The sequence below is a fragment of the Chrysemys picta genome, chromosome 11 (assembly GCF_011386835.1).
Source record: "Chrysemys picta bellii isolate R12L10 chromosome 11, ASM1138683v2, whole genome shotgun sequence".
NCBI lineage: Eukaryota > Metazoa > Chordata > Testudines > Emydidae > Chrysemys > Chrysemys picta.
Genome location: NC_088801.1, coordinates 43,179,627 through 43,201,257, shown reverse-complemented (window position 1 = coordinate 43,201,257; position 21,631 = coordinate 43,179,627). Strand labels below are relative to the sequence as shown.

Below are 21,631 nucleotides of genomic sequence, written 5' to 3'. Positions count from 1 at the left end.
AAAATTAATGCAAGTACTTATAGAAGTGATCTAGTAAATAAATAAAAAGTTATTTTGTTGACTTGGAACATTCAGCACACAAACCATAATTCGTCAGCAGATATTCAGGATAATTGTGCTTCTTCTGTTTTGTAAATCAGTAAATTGTCATCCTTCAGCTCTTGAATAATATGCCCAGCATTCACTGTGTTGTTGCTGTTGGTAACGTTACCATACCTTTCAAGGAATGCAGGCTTTCTACCGAGGAAACCGGATAAGTATGTTTTGTTTTGTTTTTTCTTCTTTTTATGCCCCCAAAGTGCTTTTTTGTAAAGTTCTCTTTCACTCTGTTCTAACAGTGGTGTCAACCTTAACAACACCACGAGAGTCGTCCTGAGGTGGCAGCCCACATGGGTTATCTCACACCCCCACCTGTATAACATAGCACACACAGGGTGAGGCGGCAGACGTAAGATCATTCAGGTTAACAACAGAGTAGGAAAGAGGTGGACAGAGCAAGGAAAGGAGGGAGGAGAACAAGCCAACGGTGCTGTATCTGGGGATAACCTTCTTTTACTTGCTTGATTTACCAGCCTAGCCTATTTTTTCACTGAGCTGACACTGCTGTGATGACAGAGAGCTTGACCCTTGTAGGGAAATAAAGACTTCTTTAGCTGAGCTAAGGGTGGTATTGATGAATTCCCAAAGGAATTCCATCTAACTTTCTTCAACCAAAGACAGTTGTTGTGATAAGAGGTAGAGGGGAAAGGCTGTATAAAATGGTCTGTGGTTCTGAGCTACGACAAAAACTGGTTTTATTTTCAAGTGCCATTCTTTCACTCGAGAGCAAAAAAAGACTTGTCATCTCTGTCCTATAGCATACAGAATAACACTGAAAACTTACAAAGCTACACATACTGGTTTGGGGAAGAACTAGACTTTCTTAATCCTACAGGCAACCTGTATTCACTATCCTAGTTCAACACTGAATATGACCTCCCTTACTGAATGCACATTGGAGCATCTTATCGAACTGTAGTCAGCAGTTGTGGGAGATAACATGTTGCAGCCCTAGAAAATGTTTAAAGTGTGCAGAAATGCCCTCTTACATTCTTTGTTTGAGGCACTCAGCCAGCATTTGATTTTAAGGTTGTACCTTAAAACAAAGCTGCTGGTCACCTTTAATATATTTATTGTATAAATATGTGGATTGTAAATGTACGAGCAATCAGTTTCTGCTAAGATAACAGATGCAGTTATTACATAAAACTAATAAATGTTTAACAGACATTGCATTGAGTGACCTTGGGTTTAAAGTCTCATGATTTCCTTACCTTTTTGAACAGTTTATTTCAGCAATGAGTATTTGTAAAACATCTTGTTGTAAATGGAACAGATCTACATCTTGGGGGTAAGAAAGATGTAATGATATAATCTTATTCATATTTGCCAACCATTTTGTTTTGGCCAGCATAGCTCTGTAGAGCCTGACTCATTCAGTACCTCTGCCCCTTTTTTTTGAGGAGGCAGGGAGTAGAGCAGTCCCAGAGCTGCTACTAGTTTTATGGTACAAACAACAAGGGATGAGAGACAGCCTGGTCATAGATTCTGCTTTTACTACTAGAACTCCTCACTATAAATGTAGCAACCATCTACTGTCTCTCTCTAACATGGACAACTATCACTGGAGAGGGATTAAATTGAGGCTCAAATAATATAAGTAGTAATTTTATACTAGATGGGTGTTTATTGAGACTGAATTTTTTCATATATTTATTTAGACTCTCTGTAAGGACAGATGTGTTCTTATGTTTGGGTCAAAACAGGCTTATCCAAAATTTGGATAACCCTGGTGAAACCACAATAGTAACAAATAGCCAGTTCTTTGCACTTCATTAGGTTCTTTATCTGGTTATATGTTCATCCATCTTACATCCAGTAAATCAAATCTAGAAGGATGAAAAGTGTTCTGTAAACTGGCTGGATCATGCTTCCCAGATGACTACACCATTATCATAAAAACCCTCCTACATAAATCAATCAATAGCTTGTGGCAGTGTTGACACATAGTACATGCCTGGCTAGGTATAGAAGGATAGTTTGAAGACATCATTTACCAGGTAATTATTTTCCAAGTAATGTAGATTCAGTGTCTCAAATGGATTGACATACAAACAAATGCTTCTGTGTAGCTATGGTTGAGATGGCAGCAATTCTTTAGATGCTGGTGAATTAAAATGTGTGTTTTATGGTGTATGTCTGTTTTTTATGTACCTAAGGATGTAAATAAAGTTGGCATTTATTGAATTTAGTATGATGTAGGTTTGTACTGAGTTTAACTTGAAAGAAAACTGCATTAATACTCACTTTCCTGAAGTACAGTAGGTCTCCCACTGAGATGGCTGCTATTCAAACACCTTTCAAAATGGAGCTGTGTACTGTATATAGTGATTAGATAGCAGTTACAAAAGTGAGCCACAACAGAACCGCTCAATCCACTTGCTGTTGCAGCAGTGCAGGTTTTTGTTGCTGTACCAAACATGTAAAAACGAATTAAGCCCAACCCACTCCTTAACAGATCCTTTTGCCTGACCCACCCAATTTCCTTAGGCACCCAGTGTAATCTATTGTAACTCTAGATACACTAGTTCTATTAGCTAGTTGACAGAATCGTGGTGTAATACTGCCAATAAAACACAGTATAGAAATAATAAGACTCTGTATTTGTTCAGATGAGAGAGGGATTCTGAATTTGGCTTACATTTTAAAAATTTATTTGAACGTTAAGTGTGTGTGTGTGTGTGTGTGTGTGTGTGTGTGTGTGTGTGTGTGTGTGTTTGTTTGTAATTTGACCAAAGATCTATGTTTGACCAAAGGGAGGCTGGACTCAGTGTGTTGATATTGTTTGGAAATAATGTTAATTCACTAAGGCCTGGTCTAGATTTAAAACTTATACCGACATAGCTATGCTGGTATAAGCCCTTGTGCATATACACTTATACTGGCATAAAAGCACTTTTGCTAGTATAGCTTAAGGCAGAAGCACTTATATGCCAATATAAGATGCAGCTACAGTAGGAGGATTGTGGACAAGGCCAAATTATTTTATGAAAACAGACCAGAGAAGTTTTTTGGACTAGTCAAGGGGATATGAATCATTTTTGTGCATAGTGGATGGATCTCAGATTAACCTGTATAAACAATATAATTAAGATTAAAAGACGAAGTATGATCACCATCTCCAGCATTACACTGGAACTCTAAGGAAGTGAAAATGTGTAGAACTGTATATGATTTGGTTACTGATAGCCCAGCAATCAACCTGGGACTTCAAGTGATTTAAGACTGCATTTTCAAGAATCTGGGAGACAGTGGTGACCAGCCAGGATTTGGATACTTAACCTGGATTTGTTCAGGGGGGTGGGGGGAGGGGAAAGTCAGCTTTTACTCTCAACTAAATCAAGACTCCTAATGGCTTCCTTTGGCCTAGCAGTTAAAGGGTAGAAATGGGGAAGTTGACAATAGAGGTAATATATGACACAATTATGGGAATGAATGCTAGGACTGACCTTTGAAAAATCAGATACTTGCAATCACTGTTTATTCTACTAGTAAAGCATAAGCATGTCAGCATCCTTCAAGGCACAGAAATGAGAGGAGCTGATGTTTTTTTTCCCCTCTGGATTGATTAGAAGGAGTTGTGGGAAGATAATTCTACGAACTGTCACTTTGGTTGGCCCTTTGAAATTCCATACTATATGGTAGGACTTGGTAAAAGAGAAGTCCATAAGCTTATGAATTTGTATTTAGTAGTAGTTTTTAAATGAAGACATATTTAGAATGTGTTTGATAAGAAACATTATATAGCAAAAAGCCAAAGAATCTCCTAGAAAAATCTAGAGAAACTCAAAATTCCCTACATGTATCCATTAGCCTCACCAACTGTGTTTAATTCTTGGATGGTTCTCGAGGAGTGCAACAATTGGTATGAGAAATAAACCTTTTAAACTAATATGTAACGCTGAGTAAGATGTCAGCGTCCAGAAATAATATTCACAAGCCAACCTGGTGACTTGGGGCAGATCCACAAAGAGCACTTAGGCTCAGTGTTATAATGCCTAACTTAAGGTGCCCTGCCTCCTAATGGAATCCACAGCCCAAATTAGGCACTTATACAATGGATGGGTATCAGAACTTAGGTGGCTGTGCACATTGCAGATTTTTAGGTACCTAGGTAACTATCAGTGGAAATGCAAGTAGGCAGCAGCTGGCGGGTGTGTTGGGGATCTGAATTTTGGACATTGGCACTTAAAGTGGCAATTAAGTGCCTAAATCCCGCTGTGGATCTAATCCTTGGTGTTCTGAACAGCCTTAGCAAAGAATGCCAATCATATAATTACACTACTTACCTGCAGGGAGTGCTAATGAGGCAATATACTCCGCTCCGGGCATTCAAGCAATGTAAGGAGTAACAATGAGATGGGAATTTGTGTCTATTTTGCACACAAGAAGGATGGTGACTACGATGTGGTACTGTGTATAAAATATATCAGTGAGAAAGAGGAGAAGGGAAGTGCCCTTTTTGTCTCTTTCTTTCCTTCCCTCTCAACTTTTATGTGGTGGGGATGGTATTGCTTACCGACTGTGGTCCTGTCTTGTGGTTGGCATTAGGTGTCTGCAGCTGTTAATGCAAGAATGAAACTGGACCTGCACATCAATTGCTTTATCATCCTAGAATGGCTATTCTTTGTGGTCAGTCTTACACATTTTACATTCTTCAAGTTTTTTTGGGATACCTATAAGTAGAATGACAGCCACCTTGTGGCTGGGCATGGCATAGCAGGCTCTTCTCTTGCCAACAGCTGCTCCAGCCCCCACTGCTCTACAGCGCCAGAAGAGGTTTTTCTATCACTGTGGTAAATCCATCTCCTCGAGACAGTAGCTAGGTTGGGGGAAGAATTCCTCCATTGACTTAGCTGCATCTACTACTCCTGAGGGAATTCTGCGCCACTACACATGCGCAAAATGTATATCCCCACAGATTTCTTTGCTTCCCCAGAGAAAAATGACTTTCTGATGGTGAAGCAAAGGAAAGCCACAAGAGCAGTCATGCAACCGTCCCCAGCAATATGTTTTGGGTGCCCAGGGCAGCTGGCAGAGAGGTAAATCACTGCTGGGTAGGGGACAGGACTGGGGAAGACCCCATTGGTGGCTCCTACCCTGCACCGGGCTCAGCTGCTAGTCCCGGCTGGGCTGGGGAGGACGGAGGCTTCCTCTTCCCCTGCATGGCATGCAGGGCCACATCAGACCTACCCCCAGATTTCTCTCCTAGCTGCAGGAAGCTGCAGATTCTCTCTTCTCCCTCCCCCGCCACTTCCTGCACCCATCGCTCTTCAGCTGCAAGGGGAGGGATCCCTGTACAGAGAGCTGCTCCCCCATCTGCCTAACCCCCATGTGTCCAGACACCCTCCTACCCAGACACTCCCATTGAGCCTCACCCCCTGCACTCGGTGCACCCCCTGCATCCCCTGATGAGCCCTACTCCCCTTTCACCTCAGCCACCCCAACGAACCACCCACACCCGGATTCCCACCCCACCAAGCTCCAACAAGCTGCACCTGGATCCTCACCTCACTGAGCCCCACTTGCACAGCATCTGGACCCCACATCCAGACCCCCCTTCCAAGCTCTATTCCCCCCCCAAACCCAGGCCCCCTGCAAAATCCCATTACTGTTGTACCCAGAACTATTGCATCCATATGCATCCAGATCCTCCCACTGAGCCGCCTGCACCCAGATTGCCCCACACAGAATCCTCTCAACCGACACCTGGATCCCCACACTAAGCCCTCCACACTTGGATACTGCCTTCCTGAGCCTGCCTACCCACACTTGGTGCATCTGGCATTGAGGGGCAGGGCCAGTCCTTGCACTGTGTCAGGGCTGTGTGCAGCCTCACCTAACTACGTTGTACAAGGTATGAAATTTTTCATGACCCTGAGTGATGTAGCTAGGTCAACTAAGTTTTAAGGCCTTGGCCCTCCAGCCAGATCACTTTAAAGTCTCTCCCCCTGTGGAGCAACGAAATCCCACCAATCCCAGGACCTTTCATGCCTTAGGCTCCCAACTGCGGACCCTATGGTACTTAAATTCTTGTGAAAGTCCTGAAATTAGTTTATCCCCTTATATCAGGGGTTTTCATGCCACCTTCTCTGGTGGCAGCTAGGGAAACCCAGGTTCTTCCTCTTCTCTGGGTTCCAACCCAAGAATGTTGTAGTGACAGACCTTGCCTGCTCTATTTAGACCCACCCCTTGCTATCTCCCTGGGCTTCTTTCCACCTCAGCCTGTCAGCAGGCCTTTCTCCTCAGCTTCTTCAAGCCACTGTGTACCAGGATCCACAGCCTCTCTACATTCACCTCTGTTTCAGATCAGGAGGTTGGAGGGATCCCTCTGGAGTCCTCTTTAAAAAATCCCAGGTGAAGATACAAAGTTACACTAAATTCTGCGTTCCTGTGCTTGACCTTCCATTGCTCTCTTGAATACCTCCTGGGCTCTCTCAGGAAGTCAGATCATTTAATCATGGCTCATCACTGGGGCCTGCTCCATGTCTTTCCTGACCTTTTTTTGCCAGAGCTGCTTCTGAAGAGAGGATCCCACGGTCTATTGTCCGCCAGGCTTCCTGAAGCCCCTCCTTTATAGTAGCTGTCCAGCTCCTCCCCAGCTGCGTCTCATCCTAAATTGATTTTAGCTCATCATTCAGAAGCACTAAGTGAGTTCTCCAGCTCTCCTTAACCCTGTCCATCACACTGCCCTACCTCCTTTTGGGGTCTGTGTGAAATGTTGCTTGTTTCTAGTGCTTTCGTTGTCCTGTAAATATGGAAACTTATGAGGATCCCTCGGTATTGTTGGGCATGATAGAGACTATTACATTAGTATATATGTTGTTGGGGAAGAGTATCAAATTGTGAGGAGCAAGTGAGTACAGTTCTCCCACTCACACCTTGAATGAGTTGAAACTGTTCCAGGAAGATTAATTGCAGACAAAATATATTAATCATTCACTTTTTAAAATTGATATTCCTGGAGTAATGGTGTTGATAGAGAGGATTTTAGTGGAGTATTTCATCCAAAGGATAAAATCAACTAATCCATATGTCTTTCTCCTCCAATGCATATTTAGAATAGCCCAAGATAACATTCCTAGCAACTTTTATTTAACACTAGGCAATCCAGACAAGATAACTTTGTGTTTATAACAGAGCATACTGGTAACTGTATATTTATATTAGAGCATACTGGTGTATAACAAGAGCTACAGTGTGCTGAATATAGTGATTATACTTGGACAAACAGTATGAGTCTACATTCACAGGTGCATGATATCTGGGAGGTTCTAGATTCAGTTAATCAGATTAACTGTTTTAGCTGGCATAAGCTAAAATACATGTCTAGATAACTGTGTGGTAAATTGACAAACTGTGGAATAAAACATTTCCCAATGTCTAACTTAAGTTTGTTTCTAAACAAACCTTGGAATGTGAAGGGATGAGCCTATCTCAGTTCTCTAAACTGGGGATGAAGTATGTTGGGACCTATGGCCAATACATGCAGCAGGAATAGCCACCTGGACAGAGAATGGAATTTACCTAACAGATAAAGAGGAACATCCTTTCTGTAAAGCCAGGGGTGGTTCAGGCACAGTGGGGGACCCCTCTCATGTAATATTTCAACCCCCACCCTTAATGTTATTTTTTGAGAGGATGTAATGGCAGTGACAGGCACAATGGAGTCCAGAAGAAATAAAAGGTGATCCAGAAGCCTATGCAGGCAATGGTCAAAGGGTGTTGACTCCTCCTCAGTCCAAATATATTAAGTAATTGGGTCATTAAGGCAAGTATGAAAGACAGAGAGGAGAGGCCTCTGACCTCCCAACCCACACCAATATCCCCACTTACCCAGTGTTATGTCTTGGCTTACAATATGGGTCAGCAGCCAGGTCCATAATGGCTGGGCTAGGGCGGGGTTTGGCCTTCCTACTGTTCATGAGGCACAGCTTGCTCTACTTGTTCTTCATGTGGTCTGGAATCAGATTACTTGAACTGCCAGGTCTAGGGTGACCAGATCAGAGGAAGAAAATATTGGGACACATGGGGGGGTCCACCAGCAGAGAGAGAAAAAAAAAAAAAAAAAGCCGAGCGCTGCCGGCGGAGCGAAATATTGGGAAGAATTGCAAACACCTAAATATTGGGACATCTGGTCACCCTAGCCAGGTCCCCAAATCCATCCCGGTTTCATTGACACTGCCGCCTCTTCATTCTTCCAAAATAAATTACTTCTGCTCTCCCAGTCAATTCTTGTGCCCAATTAAATCTTTGTGTCATTTTTACACCACCATCAAACAATCCTCTTTTCCCCCCACCTCCACTATTGCCAACCCCAAATGTTTAAAAATCATGAGTCAGGCTCCCAAAAATTATGAGATGGTCTTAAAAATCAAGACTTTTTAAAAATGAATGTAACATTTTCTTGTTTTATCTGCTTTCTGGGCCTTTGGGGGTTCTCTGGGGTCATGTTTTCAAGCTTTTCTCTGCAACCATGAGGGCTAGAAATGTATTTTTAACAAAAGATGAGAATTTCTCCTAATCCTAAGATTCCAGGGTCTAAGTATTTAAAAATAAAACCAAACAACCAAATATTGAATCTTGTGATAAAATCATAAGACTTGACAAGGTGGTTCCCACGCTGCCCAAACAAATCAGTCCTGTCCGGCAAAAAGGAGTGGGGCTCAGCCATTGCTATTGTTGCTCCTCTGTTCCCCTTTTCTGAATGAGCAAAAAGCTTCCAGCTCCTTCTCTTGCACTTGGCCCTGTGCTCTTCTTCTGCCTAGTAGGTGGAGTAGTAGCTCCGAAGCTGCTCTGTTCCTCACTTCCCTTCCTCTCTTGTGATCGCAGCTGCAGCTCTAGATGTTCTCTATCCACTCCTCGCCTGAGCTGCTTTGCCCACCCCTCTCCTGTTGAAGGGAGCAGCAGTTCTCTCCCCTTATTTGAATGTTGTCTAAAGCTAGGGCTCCCTTCCCTCTGCTGAGTTCATAGCTTCTGTAAACCATCCCTGCATCTGTTGCTCCAACCTTTATGCGCGCGCGTGTGTGTGTGTGTGTGTGAAATTTTATCTTGACATTTTTTTCACATGTGACATCCCATCATTCTTTGCTATATCGTTTCTATTCGCATTCCATTTGGGATCTCTGTTGGTAAAGCTGTCCCAATTTATGTAGGGTTCTTTGTGACAAAGGATGTGACTCTGCTTAAAAAAACAGCATTAATGTGCCCTGTCAGAAGGGATTAGATAACAATGGTTTGTGAAAATTCCATTTGGGATGGTGGATTGTTTTCCAGGGTGACACTTATGCCATCAGATGTTTCAATTTTATCATCTCTACCTGGAAATGTCTTGTGCTCCAAAAATTGAATTAAAAACCCCAAATCCAACACAATGAGCAGTTTTTAAAATTACTGTTTTAACCACACAAACCTTCCAGTCCATGAAAATAACAAATACAACATTATATATATAAAAATTTAGAATCCCTCTCCTTTGTTTACCCTACTGCAAATATGTTTGCTTAAGAGCAATAAGAGTTTATAGTGCAACTTTGCAATCCAGAGTTTCACATAAAATGTACAACAGACTACCCAGATGGCAAATGCTGATATGTAAATCTAAAACATGAAAATTTCCACTGGGGGCCAGATGGTGGCTTAATGTGAACTGTCTAACATTTATGCTTATCTTATTAAAACTGCCTTTACAAGTCCAAAGCTGTATAAGTTAGCAGTGTGGTTTGGAAAAGACTCTGGAACGGCATATCACTAAATGAATAAAAAAGCAAACACTGAGCAGAAGGCAACATTTACTGCATGGACCATGGAAGAGAAAAGCAGATCCATATCTGATTGGAAAGGTGGTTCTTCCTCCATTTATAGATAGGTAAAGGAAAAGCCTCCAAAATCATTGTTCGCCTAATTTTCAAAGGCACTGTGCACACACAGCTCCATTTGAAGCACGAAATAGTTGGACTATGATACCGAGGGATGTGACATACACATTGAATAACCTAATGCTTTGCATTTTCCATTAAAACATATTTTTTGAGGTGTGGAAAAAATTTTTTTTAAAGCCCTAATCCTGCACCCTTAAAATCAGTGGGAGTTTTGCCCTTTACTTCAATTAAAGCAGGATTGAATTATTAGCCTAAACTAGAGGAAAATATCCCTGATGGAAAAACTAGTTCAGATAAGATCATTTTCCTAATACTGAGATGGTCCAGCTTCTTCCTTCGGCATTCATCTTTTTAGCTTTTGCCCAAACAATTGTTCTCTCCTCAGTTGTGTAAGCTCTTGCATCATGTCAGAGGAAATAAACAGCCACTTGTGAAGTAAGTCACATGGTGCACCACTAGAGCCCTTACAGTAAATGCCTTCTGTATTAAGGATGTGGTAAGCAGGGCTCTGAAAAGCAGCAGTGACATGTGTGTACATGTACCATTTATAAATCTGATATGGAATTCTTAATGCATTTAATTTAGTTTGGACATTAGTGTGCACCTGCTGTTCCCATCAGCACTTTCTCTGGCTTAACATATCACACACACAAGTTTGTAGAAAATGTTAGTTAGAAAATAACTGTTAAGGGTCAGATACATATATAAAAATAGCTTTAATCAAACCACTTTAGAGTAGACTGTTAAGGGTTTCCTATATTTTGACCTAATGCCCAAACTTCTGTACATTTTGTTAATAATGGCAATAATACTCAAGTTATTGGTTTACAATGTTAAAATATATATAGTATATTTAAAAGGTAGTCTTCATTTAAATATCTTGCTAGTTGAAATTTGACATCTAAAATATCTTGAGTAGAACATGACCCTCCCCCATGAACAGAATTTGCTTGAATTTTTTACTAGTGTTCAAAAGGATAATTATTTAAGTTTTATAGCACCTTTCATTCCAGTGAACTCCAAAGCCCTTCTCTTTTACAGACTACATAGAATTAATTTTGTCTATTGAAACACCTCAAGCACTTTTTAGGATATGTGCAGCTTGTATAAGTAAAGTATCTCTGGGAGAAAAAGCAGTCACAGGGGAACAAAGCAACTGTGTAACAAAATATAGCAATACTGCACAACAGTTTTAGATAGTTACACTCTGCACATCTGAATTCTCTCTAACACTTTTGGAATGCAGTCAGGACACTGGGACTAATCACCCTCTTATGAAAAGGGGGAGATGTTTAGTGACCTCAGATGGTCAGCACTCTGATTTGCTTGTCCAAAAGACAGCAGCACTGGACCGCTATTATTATGATAGTGCATTCCTTCTAAATGATTCAGAAGAAGATTGCTTACTGAGATGCCTAAACTGCTTCTTTGAGCAGCTGGAGTTTATTTGGAGGTCTCCCACCCAGGTACTGATCCAGATCAGCACTGTTTATTTTGAGATTAGAAGCCCACAGCCTGAAGTGGTATTGCTGATGGCTTTAGGACAGTGGTTTTCAACTTGTTATCCGTGGACCCCTGGGGGTCTGCAGACTATGTCTAAGGGGTCATGAAAGGTGACTATGAAAATAAATGTTCAGATCTCAGAAAAGGCATTCTGTTTTTCTGATCAATCAAAACTATGAATACCCCCACCTACAGGTCCGAACCCGAAATTGGTGATGTTGGCATATAAAACCACAGTTTAGCGCCCTTTCTCATGCTGTGCCAAGCATGTGCAACATTTATAGTTAAATGCTGTTCAGTCAGTTTTCTAAGACTTCTATAGTAGGGGGGACCGTGGACCGCAGGTTGAATTTCCAAAGGGGTCCGCACCTCTATTTGAAATGTTTTAGGGGTCCACAAAGGAAGAAAGGTTGAAAACCACTACTTTAGGAGATGCATTTTCATATTAAAGCTATGGGTTTCTCCTCTAAAGAGAACAAGGTGTACCTCCCACATTCTTTTTCTGATCAGTTTTGTTGTTGAAATTTAAACTGAAACTGATTAACACTTCTGTAATTCCAGTGGCCTACTCTGTTGGAGACCAGGGAGAAATAGAGCTCTGTTGATTTATCTCATTCCCACACATCATATGAAAAATGTTTTGAGTCACAATCTCTCATAGTGCCTTGTAAATCAATAATTCAGAAATGTGCCCTACAATACAGATCCTTCAGGTTTATCCAAAACCTACTGCAAATGCTCTGACACTAAAAAGGAGTTTGAAATCTGCTACAAGAAAAGAGGATGAGCAGCTGGTAAACAACTGGCCCTTAATGAAGCCATACCATATTACAATATCTTCAGTTACTGCACAATTTAATTAGCTCAGTTTACCCTGCCAATCTGGAGAGACCAAACCATCGTCTTGGACAGCCACTGTAATAATTTCAGCTTCTTCATTGCTGGCCATAAAGCAGAATTTAGTCTCTTACAGTTAGGTATATCAAATATATATGTAATGTATGTAAATAGGTAATAATGCATATTCTGTATTACAAGCAGGTATTCTAAATATACCAATTAATTAAAAATAATCAGTTCCTTAATAATCGGTAGAAATCCAACATTCTAACTCTAAGTATTGCTACTAATGATACAGAGATGACTTCAGTGAAAAAAGCAAAGATTATTTAACTTATCTGTGTTTCAAAATGGACTCTTATTAAAATTTTGGCCTTAAACTTGTGCCCTAGTTGAAGCTAGTTTATAAAGATAAGAGAAAGTTATTGATTTACTATTTTGGCAAGGTAAATTATCCCAAGTCTGGGATTGCTATCTGAACTGGTACAATTTTGATTTAATTAAACGAATGCTGGTGTAATATTATTGATGTACTAACTTGATGCAAATACTCAGGACTAAGCAGTGTGTTTGCATGTGTCTACTATTGAAGTGTAGTTTTAAAAAATTTTCCTGAAACACACCGTTGTCTTATCTATTCCATTCATAAATTAGTCTTATTATATCACAGATATTAGCACTGTATGTCCATAAACTATGTTCCATCATCTCCATTAATTTCTTGGTTGATGATCTCTTGGGATGTTTGATTTTGTTCACACTAAAATATACCCAAAATTTCAGCCTCTAAAAATTCTGAATATTTGAACACTAGAAAATGCATAGTGATATAATTTTCATTAACTAAAAAAGGAAAGTTACATAACCAAACAAAATTCATTGATCAAGTGGCATTTTCTCAATGGTGGAACTTAATTTAGTTATATCCTGAGACGACATAGAGTTGCACTTTCCAAATTAAATATGTATGGGGATATCTGACTTCAAAGGTAATTGCTTCTTTATAAGCTCTCTCTATTAAGTGATGAGCCAGAACCACAATTGTCAGATTTGGCACTTATTAATTTATACAAACTGTGCTAATCCAGCTCTGGAACACTTTTGGTATGGTTGACCTGGTGTAACCTTTAAACTACAAATCTGTAATAATTATTGTTAATAATGGTGTGTTTAGTGCAAATTCCTCCAGGTACAATGGTAGTAAGATTGGTGACTTTGAAATTCTGTAGCCTCTAATGAATATTCATTTTTAATAGCATGAAATAACAGAACGCTTTTTTTAACTTTTATATTTTACAATATATAGATAGTGGTTAATTGTCATTACTCGACATCTTACAATATACACCTCTACCCCGATATAACACTGTCCTTGGGAGCCAAAAAATCTTACCGCGTTATAGGTGAAACCGCGTTATATCGAACTTGCTTTGATCTGCCGCAGTGCGCAGCCCTGCCCCCCCGGAGCACTGCTTTACCGTGTTATATTTGAATTCATGTTATATCGGGTTGCATTATATCGGGGTAGAGGTATATGTTTAATCAACTTTGAAATTTTATGCAATACATACAGAAAGAAATCACCTAGCTGATATTAAGTCACTTGTCTCTTAATTCTTCCTCTATCTATACCCTTTTGGCTGGCTGACAAATGACCACATCTCGCAAACCGTATTCATTACAATAACCAACTGTAATGTGTTGATGCGCTTTGAGGAAACATTTTGTGTGTGTGTGTGTGCGTGCACATGCACGCACATGTGCTTGCCCCAATGAGAAACTAGCCTATTCACATTTTGTATATAAACTGGGAGCTGTTTTAGGAAAAAACAAAATCTATGGTTGGAATTAGAAGTAAATGTACATATTGCTTAGGTGATTTGATAGGCCTGAAAACCTCAGACAGTTACACAAGTTTAACTGTTTAGTACAGAATTACTATGCTTTATCATTTTAAACCAATTTTGCTGTAGAGGAGGTTGTCTTTTAAAAATTATCTTCTTTCCTATCCACAGGACATGAACTTGATTGACATTCTTTGGAGGCAAGATATAGACCTTGGGGCAAGACGTGAAGTTTTTGATTTTAGTCAAAGACAGAAGGAGTATGAACTCGAAAAGCAGAAGAAACTTGAAAAGGAGAGACAAGAACAGCTCCAAAAAGAGCAAGAAAAAGCTTTACTGGCTCAGCTGCAGCTGGATGAAGAAACAGGTGAATTTATTCCCATTCAGCCTGCCCAGCACATTGAGTCAGACAACACAGGCATGCCAACCAATTTTTCAAAGGTAAAAAACAGTCATTTTTCTCTTATGCCGATATATATCCTGTATATGTGTCTTCATTTCTCCTTCTTGTGAATAAGATGATAAAACTGCTGGTTACCTAAACTTAGTTTGTATTTGTAAGGGAGAAACCTTCACAGTCATCCAAAAATAAACTAATACATTTTTTCCCATATCTTTCCTACGTAGACTACAGATATTTCAAAACCAGAAGCAGATGCCTTGTCCTTTGATGACTGCATGCAGCTTTTGGCAGAAACATTCTCATTTGTAGATAATGAGGTAAAATATCAACCTAACGCTTAGTATAGTTGTGGTTGGTTGTGTGGTTTTTTTTGGGGGGGAAGGGGGGTAAGGGGAGGGAATGATAACATCTGTTGCACAACTTATTTGCAGGTTTTTTTTTTATTTCTATTATTATGATGAGTCTTAATGGGATATTTTCACACTATTGTACTATATGTTAGGCAAAATATAGTGATTTATATGTATCTAATACTCTTTCAAGGGGACACGTATGGATCTGTTATATGGGTATAATACAGAGAGCACCAAGAATGGCTTTTGCTTGATGCCTTACAGAGTTATGTATATTTATAAAATTCCAGGTTTCTTCGGCTGCATTTCAAGTGCTGGTACCTGCTCATATAGATAGCGACCCAATCTTCATTACTTCTAATCAGACTCAGCCACCTGAATCATCAATCCTTCAATCTCCTGTCGCTGATGTAGATAATATGCAAAACATAGAGCAAGTTTGGGAAGAATTACTGTCCATTCCAGAACTACAGGTAAGGGTTAATGTAGGCAGCAGCTGAAAGAATGGCAGAGTATTCTGGGAGAACATCTCCAAAGAATTCAAAACAATAACAGTGCAGTCATTCTTAAGGAATGGTAACAAGCCCATCAGGCTAGGAGCTGCAGGGTTTTTGTAAATCAGTGTACATTGATATAATTAAAATATAATTAATCAAAAGCTGTGTAAGAGGGGAGACTTCAAGAGAGGAAGATTATTTACCTAATACTGTATGAAAATATATGCTGTCTTCCTGGCCATAATGTTTCTATTTTTATTGATTCTTGAGCTGGCTCTGTGTTAAATACAGAAACCTGTTACTGCACTGTCATGTTTGAAATTGTACCTGCAGAAATGTGAGGAACCTCTAAATTATGGTTCCTACAGCAACCATTAGTCTATCCCCAAATTATACCACAAATACTTTTAAGTAGTATGTTTAACTTTATATATACTGTAATATATTAATGTAAATAATATAAAACACAAAACAGAATATTGCATATGTGGTGGGGGTCATAACTTGGCATTTCTTGATTGTCTTTGCAATTAATATTAGAAACTTTGAAGTTGCATTTATTTAGATTTTGCATTTATCTTCCATCATGGGAGAAAAAAGCTTTTAAAATAATATTGGTATATTAGAGACTAGTTATGGCTGCTTGTTCTATGAAAACATTATTTGTATTTCAGTTACAATCAAACTCTGTTAGGTGTTGTACCTGCAATGAATACGTCAGGCTAAAAATCACTTTGCTCTTTTACTAATCTTAGCATTTCAGAGACTATCTAGCTTATTTATTTAATCACCTCTGCTGTGTTTTTACTGGAACGTCACCCAAATTGGATTGTAAAATTAGACTAGTTTATTTTTAATTATTTATTTTAATGTTTTTCACAAGCCAAAAAACAGCAGCTTTGTGATTGCAAACCGATCAAAGGAATGCTTAAAAGCACACTGTCAATGTGAAAGCAAGTCAATTTAACAAAAATTAGTTAGAAAGCAATATCCGGTACTACATCTGCTCTGACCCTATCTTCCTTTTGCTAATTTTTGTGTTTTCACAATCCATTTTCCTGTGGTGTGTGTTTTTTGTTTGTTTGTTTGTTTTTTGTTTTTAAATCTTCCCTGTTGTTGTGTGAAAGACCCACACAACCAAAACAGGGAATTGAGTGACTATACAGGGGCAACAATGAAACTGACAATACAAAAAGTAAACTAAAAAAAGAAAAAACCCTTAAATGTCACTTATAATTCTGCGTAGAAGTTGAACAAATTTTCAGGGAGAAGACAGAGATTTAAGTTTAAGGAGAAAGGAAAAACAAAAGATCTCACATCTGGTAAATCCTAGTTTAGGTATGATTTTATTTGTGATTAAATAATCAGTGTGTGGCCCTCTTTAAGAGGACCAGAATTATTTTTGTAATTGCCTAATTCTAAAAGGACAGAAGGCATACTTTGATACCAGCTTCCTTCCATAAATGTTAAGACTGCTACCCAGTTGGAAAGAATGTTGTTTTTGTAGCCAATCAGGCCCATCAAAATAATAGTCCTCAACACTTACTTTTGGTTAACATTAGTGTATGTGGGTTAAATTAATGTTTGTAAAGCCCCATGTTAGTACTGTTTTTTATTACATAGTAAATTAAATTTCTCTGCACCAAACAGCTGCTTCATTGAGTACCACCTAAAAGACCAAAGATCTTGTAAAAATCTATTCCATAGTTTGAAATTTAAGGGATAGTTGTTTGCTGATATCATTCGGTAAATCATATGCAGTGGTTTTAAGTTGGCTATATTAATACTATATCTATTCGTATTCTGGTGCTGCTTAAGGTGTATTCAGATTCGGCAGCATCAGGATCCATATTGGCAATTTACTAGAGCAGGAGGGATGCATCTAGCTTCCGTATAATAGGAGCTTATTGCAGCAAGTCTTGTCTTTGGTTTATTGGTATGATTTTGGGACGCTACAGGTGCCAGAATGCTATGTTATCTACCTAGTGATTCTGCTGAGAACAAGAAGATTCATCCTCTGCTAGGACTTGCAGTCCCCAGAAACTGCCCCTTAGTAATAAAATAAGCACAGCAGTGGGCAGAGCTATAACCACCCGAGTTCTATAACAATGCTTTAATGGCCATTTTAGGTGTATATTGATCTCAGAAGGGCAATTTTAAATTTGTGGAATCCAGCAGCTATAGATGATAAAATATTTTGTGAATTTATTATTGATAAACTTCTCTTTGTAATATTTCTTCATATAGTGTCTTAACATTGAAAATGATAACCTGGCTGAAGTAACCACTATTGCAAACCCAGAAACCAAGCCATCAGAGATTCACAGTAACTTCTACAACTCATTACCCACTACTGATTTCCTCAGCACTTTTGAGGATTCCTTTCCTAACATCCTACCACCAGAAGACCTCAGCCAGTTGCGAGTGGATTCTTTAGATACCACTTCATGTTTAAGCTCCAACTTTTCTGAAGATTTCTACTCCACCTTTGTTGATCCAAAGGTGAATGGTGACACAGCAGCACCAAACATTGTCAACAAGTCATTTGCTGAAGTTCCATATGAACCTATTGATATTTCTGATTTCTCACTGTGTAAAGCTTTTAATGGTGACCATCAGGGAAATGCACCAGAATGTAATGATTCTGACTCTGGTATCTCATTGAACGCACATTCCAGTACTGCATCACCTGAACATTCTGTTGAATCATCTGTCTTTGGAGATGCATCTTTTGGATACAGTGATTCTGAAATGGAAGAAATGGAGAGTGCTCCTGGAAGTCTGCAACAGAGCAATGCTCAAATGTATTCATTGCAGTTCCATGATCCAGTCTCTCCTTCCCTAGGGCCAAGCACTCAAAAGTCTGATCTGCAATGTGTAAATACACCAAAGAGAGAACTACCTGCCAGTCCAGGCCACCCCAAAGCTCCATTTACAAGAGATAAACCTTCACGCTACCTTGAAGCTCATTTCACAAGAGATGAGCAAAGAGCAAAAGCTCTGCATATCCCTTTCTCTGTAGAAAAGATCATCAACCTTCCTGTGGATGACTTCAATGAAATGATGTCTAAGGAGCAGTTCAACGAGGCCCAGCTTGCACTTATTCGAGATATACGCAGGAGAGGCAAGAATAAAGTGGCTGCTCAAAACTGCCGTAAAAGAAAACTGGAAAACATAGTGGAACTGGAGCAAGACTTGGGTCATTTAAAGGATGAAAAAGAGAAATTGCTCAAAGAAAAAGGAGAGAATAACAAAAGCATCCGTCTGATGAAAAAGCAGCTTACCAACTTGTATCTTGAGGTCTTCAGCATGCTACATGATGAAAATGGAAAGCCTTACTCTCCCAGTGAATACTCACTGCAGCAAACAAAAGATGGCAGCATCTTCCTTGTTCCTAAAAGCAAGAAGCCAGAGACTAAATTTTGACAGGCAAGGAAGCTAACTGGCTTTGACAGAGCTGGTATTTTTATTCTAATAGCTTTTACTGTGATGTGAAATGCAGAATTGTCATATTTTAAAGTGATTCTATGCAAATATGTATCTAAAGTTAATGACTAGTATATTAAATACACAGGTTAAAAAACTATTAGTGCAATGCATATGTATGCAAAATGTGTAATCTCATTTTTCTAACAGTCAATATTTCCTTCTTTATAGCACCACTTTGGCTAGTTTCTGTATGAGTGTAAATATTTAAAGACCTCTTATTTATATACTGTTCTATCTCATCTGTTATATTCATAGATTTATATAAAATAAATATATATGATTTTAGCTGGCTAAATACAGTTGGTCTTGCAACAAATTGTATGACTTCAGACAAATTTTTATAAATATAAATAATGTTTGCCACTTTTCTTATATATTTTATTTGCTTTACATTTAAAACAAAAGCTTTAATTTAGTATACAAGTTGATACTTAATAAAGTATATTATTTTGATTTGTCTTAAGTTTGTGAAATCTTTTTTTTTTAACTGCACGTCATTCATGTTTACTTCCCCTAAATAGGTTATTTACTAACTTACAAACGTTCACTTTTTTTTTACAAAGGTGAGCCGTCATATAAACAAGCTATATAATTATTAATTTGAAATGCAGTATACGACATTGTCAGCATTACTAAGGCCAGGTCTATATACAGACCTATATTCGTATAACTCCATTGCTTAGGGACGTGAAAAATCCACACCCCCTGAGCAACATAATTCTATCAACCTAACCCTACATTTCCCCCGTGTAGATCGCGCTATGTTGGCAAAGAGCTTCTCCTGTTGGCATACCTACCGCCTCTTGGGGAGGTGGATTAGCTACACTGACAAGAGAAGCCCTCCCATTTGTGTAGAAGCATCTTCACTTAAGCACTACGGCGGTGCAGCCTGCGCCAGTGCAATGTTTTATGTGTTGACCTGACTTACGCTTCATATAAATAATTTTAACTACCTTTTAAAGAGGTACTGTCACCTTTAATGTAGAAATCTTAAGTCTAGCACTAATGTTTATTTTTTGCACTTTGCTAAGTTTGTTTAAACTAGTTTGGTTAGTTTCACTTTCTAGTTCTGATGCTGTAGCACAGTGGTTCCCAAATGGGGGTTCGTGAAATGTTACAGGGGATTATCAGGAAAAAATTCCCTAATGGCGGAAAGAATTGTTCCTAGGGACCCTGGGCAGCACGGGGCCAGCAGCCTGGAGCCCCTGGACTTCCAAGAGCTAAGCAGATCAAAGCAAGCATATCTATCATACTAAGGGAGATTTAAACTTCAAGACTCCTTATAAGAAATGGAAAGGGAGGTGGATATTTTTTGCTGTTTTTTAAATGAAATAGGCAGCTAGTATTGTTTTTAAAATTATTATGAAGAACAAGTTTAAGCTTTGTTGTAACGTGCGTTGTTTGCCTGGACTGCTCAAGACCTGAATGCTTGTATAGGAGGAACTCTGAGTTGGCTTCTTAAATACCTTCATGCTGTTTCACATCTGATACTCCTTGATGAAACATAGGAGCCTTGTCTTATAACAGGCTTATTCAAAGTGATATGAGCTACGAAAATGAGATCTTGGAAGAATTTTGCCGTTTTCATAATGTAATAAAAGTACTGTAATGATAAATAATAAGTGTGTAATAATCCTGTCATAAAAACAAATTTTATATTTCCGAGATCACTGCTTTTATAATTTATATTCAGGTAAAGGGGAGAAAATCCCTAGAAATATTCATTTTTACAAGGAGGCTCGCGAGACTTGACATTTTAGTGAAAGGGGTTCACAAGTTGTTAAAGTTTGGGAATTACTGCTGTAGCACAAAGCTGCAGTGTTTGTTTCACTACTGTAGAGAAATATCACGAGGCCAATGTGCTCATTAAATTCCACCTCCTACAAACACTCTTTCATATTAGATATTGTTCATTCTTTCCTGCCCATCCTTCCCACCATTATGGACTTAACCTTATTCATTCTCTCTCTCTCTTTTTCACGGATACCATTTTTAAAAACTAAGCTTAGTGCATTTAAACTGCAGAAGTGCTGTCAAGGCTAATTCCCCACTCTGGCACTTCGACTGCAAAAGGTGGGGGCCCACAAGGATTCTAAAAATTAATACTGGCCACTCCTGCCTTGTATTAAACTCCCAAGGTTACAGCTTTTCTCTGACCTTTGATTTGGTAGATGCTGCCACCACCCAAGTGCAGAACCCCTTTGACAGCCCAGGAAGGTGCACTTGGGAATTCCTTCCTATGGGGTACCCTCAAGCCCTTTCACTCACCTCTTCCCTCTCTTTTCCCCCCTGGAAGAGCTGAGAAAGGGAAAAAGGAAATCAGCTGTTGCAACCAGCTAATTAAATAACATGTGCACAAACCGCTTAAGACACAAAAATCCAATTCTCGTCTTAAACAAGGTAAATGTTCTTAATTAAAAAAGAAAAAGAAAATACATCTGGGAACTCAGGCTATTGCTAGATTTTAAAAGAGCAATTACAAGAATTAAGCACCAAGAATAGCTTTCTAGCTGAAAGGTGACAAGCAAAACAAAAGCATTTGGGGTTAGCCCAGAGGAATCCACAAGCCATACTGAAATAAAAGGGATAAACCTAATTGCCTCTTCCTAGACACTTCCTGATCTACTTACGTATGGGGTTTTAAATGAGTAGTTTCTAGGTATGATACTGATGATTTTTCATACCTGGCCCAAGCTTCTTACAACATAACTGCTGCCCTGTC

The 21,631-nt window shown here is 39.1% G+C and overlaps 1 protein-coding gene across 3 annotated transcripts in view; it reads left to right on the top strand.

The window, feature by feature from the left end:
• Window positions 1-19,367, top strand: part of NFE2L2 (NFE2 like bZIP transcription factor 2) — a 37,653-nt gene extending 18,286 nt beyond the window's left edge. For all 3 annotated transcript variants that reach the window (XM_005300456.5, XM_042860692.2, XM_042860695.2), the window contains exons 2-5: window positions 14,339-14,608; window positions 14,795-14,887; window positions 15,214-15,396; window positions 17,668-19,367. In XM_005300456.5, the coding sequence (XP_005300513.1) occupies window positions 14,339-14,608; window positions 14,795-14,887; window positions 15,214-15,396; window positions 17,668-18,846 (1,725 nt within the window). In that variant the 3' untranslated portion in view covers window positions 18,847-19,367. The remainder of the gene's footprint in view (window positions 1-14,338; window positions 14,609-14,794; window positions 14,888-15,213; window positions 15,397-17,667) is intronic.
• The last annotated feature ends 2,264 nt before the right edge of the window (window positions 19,368-21,631 follow it).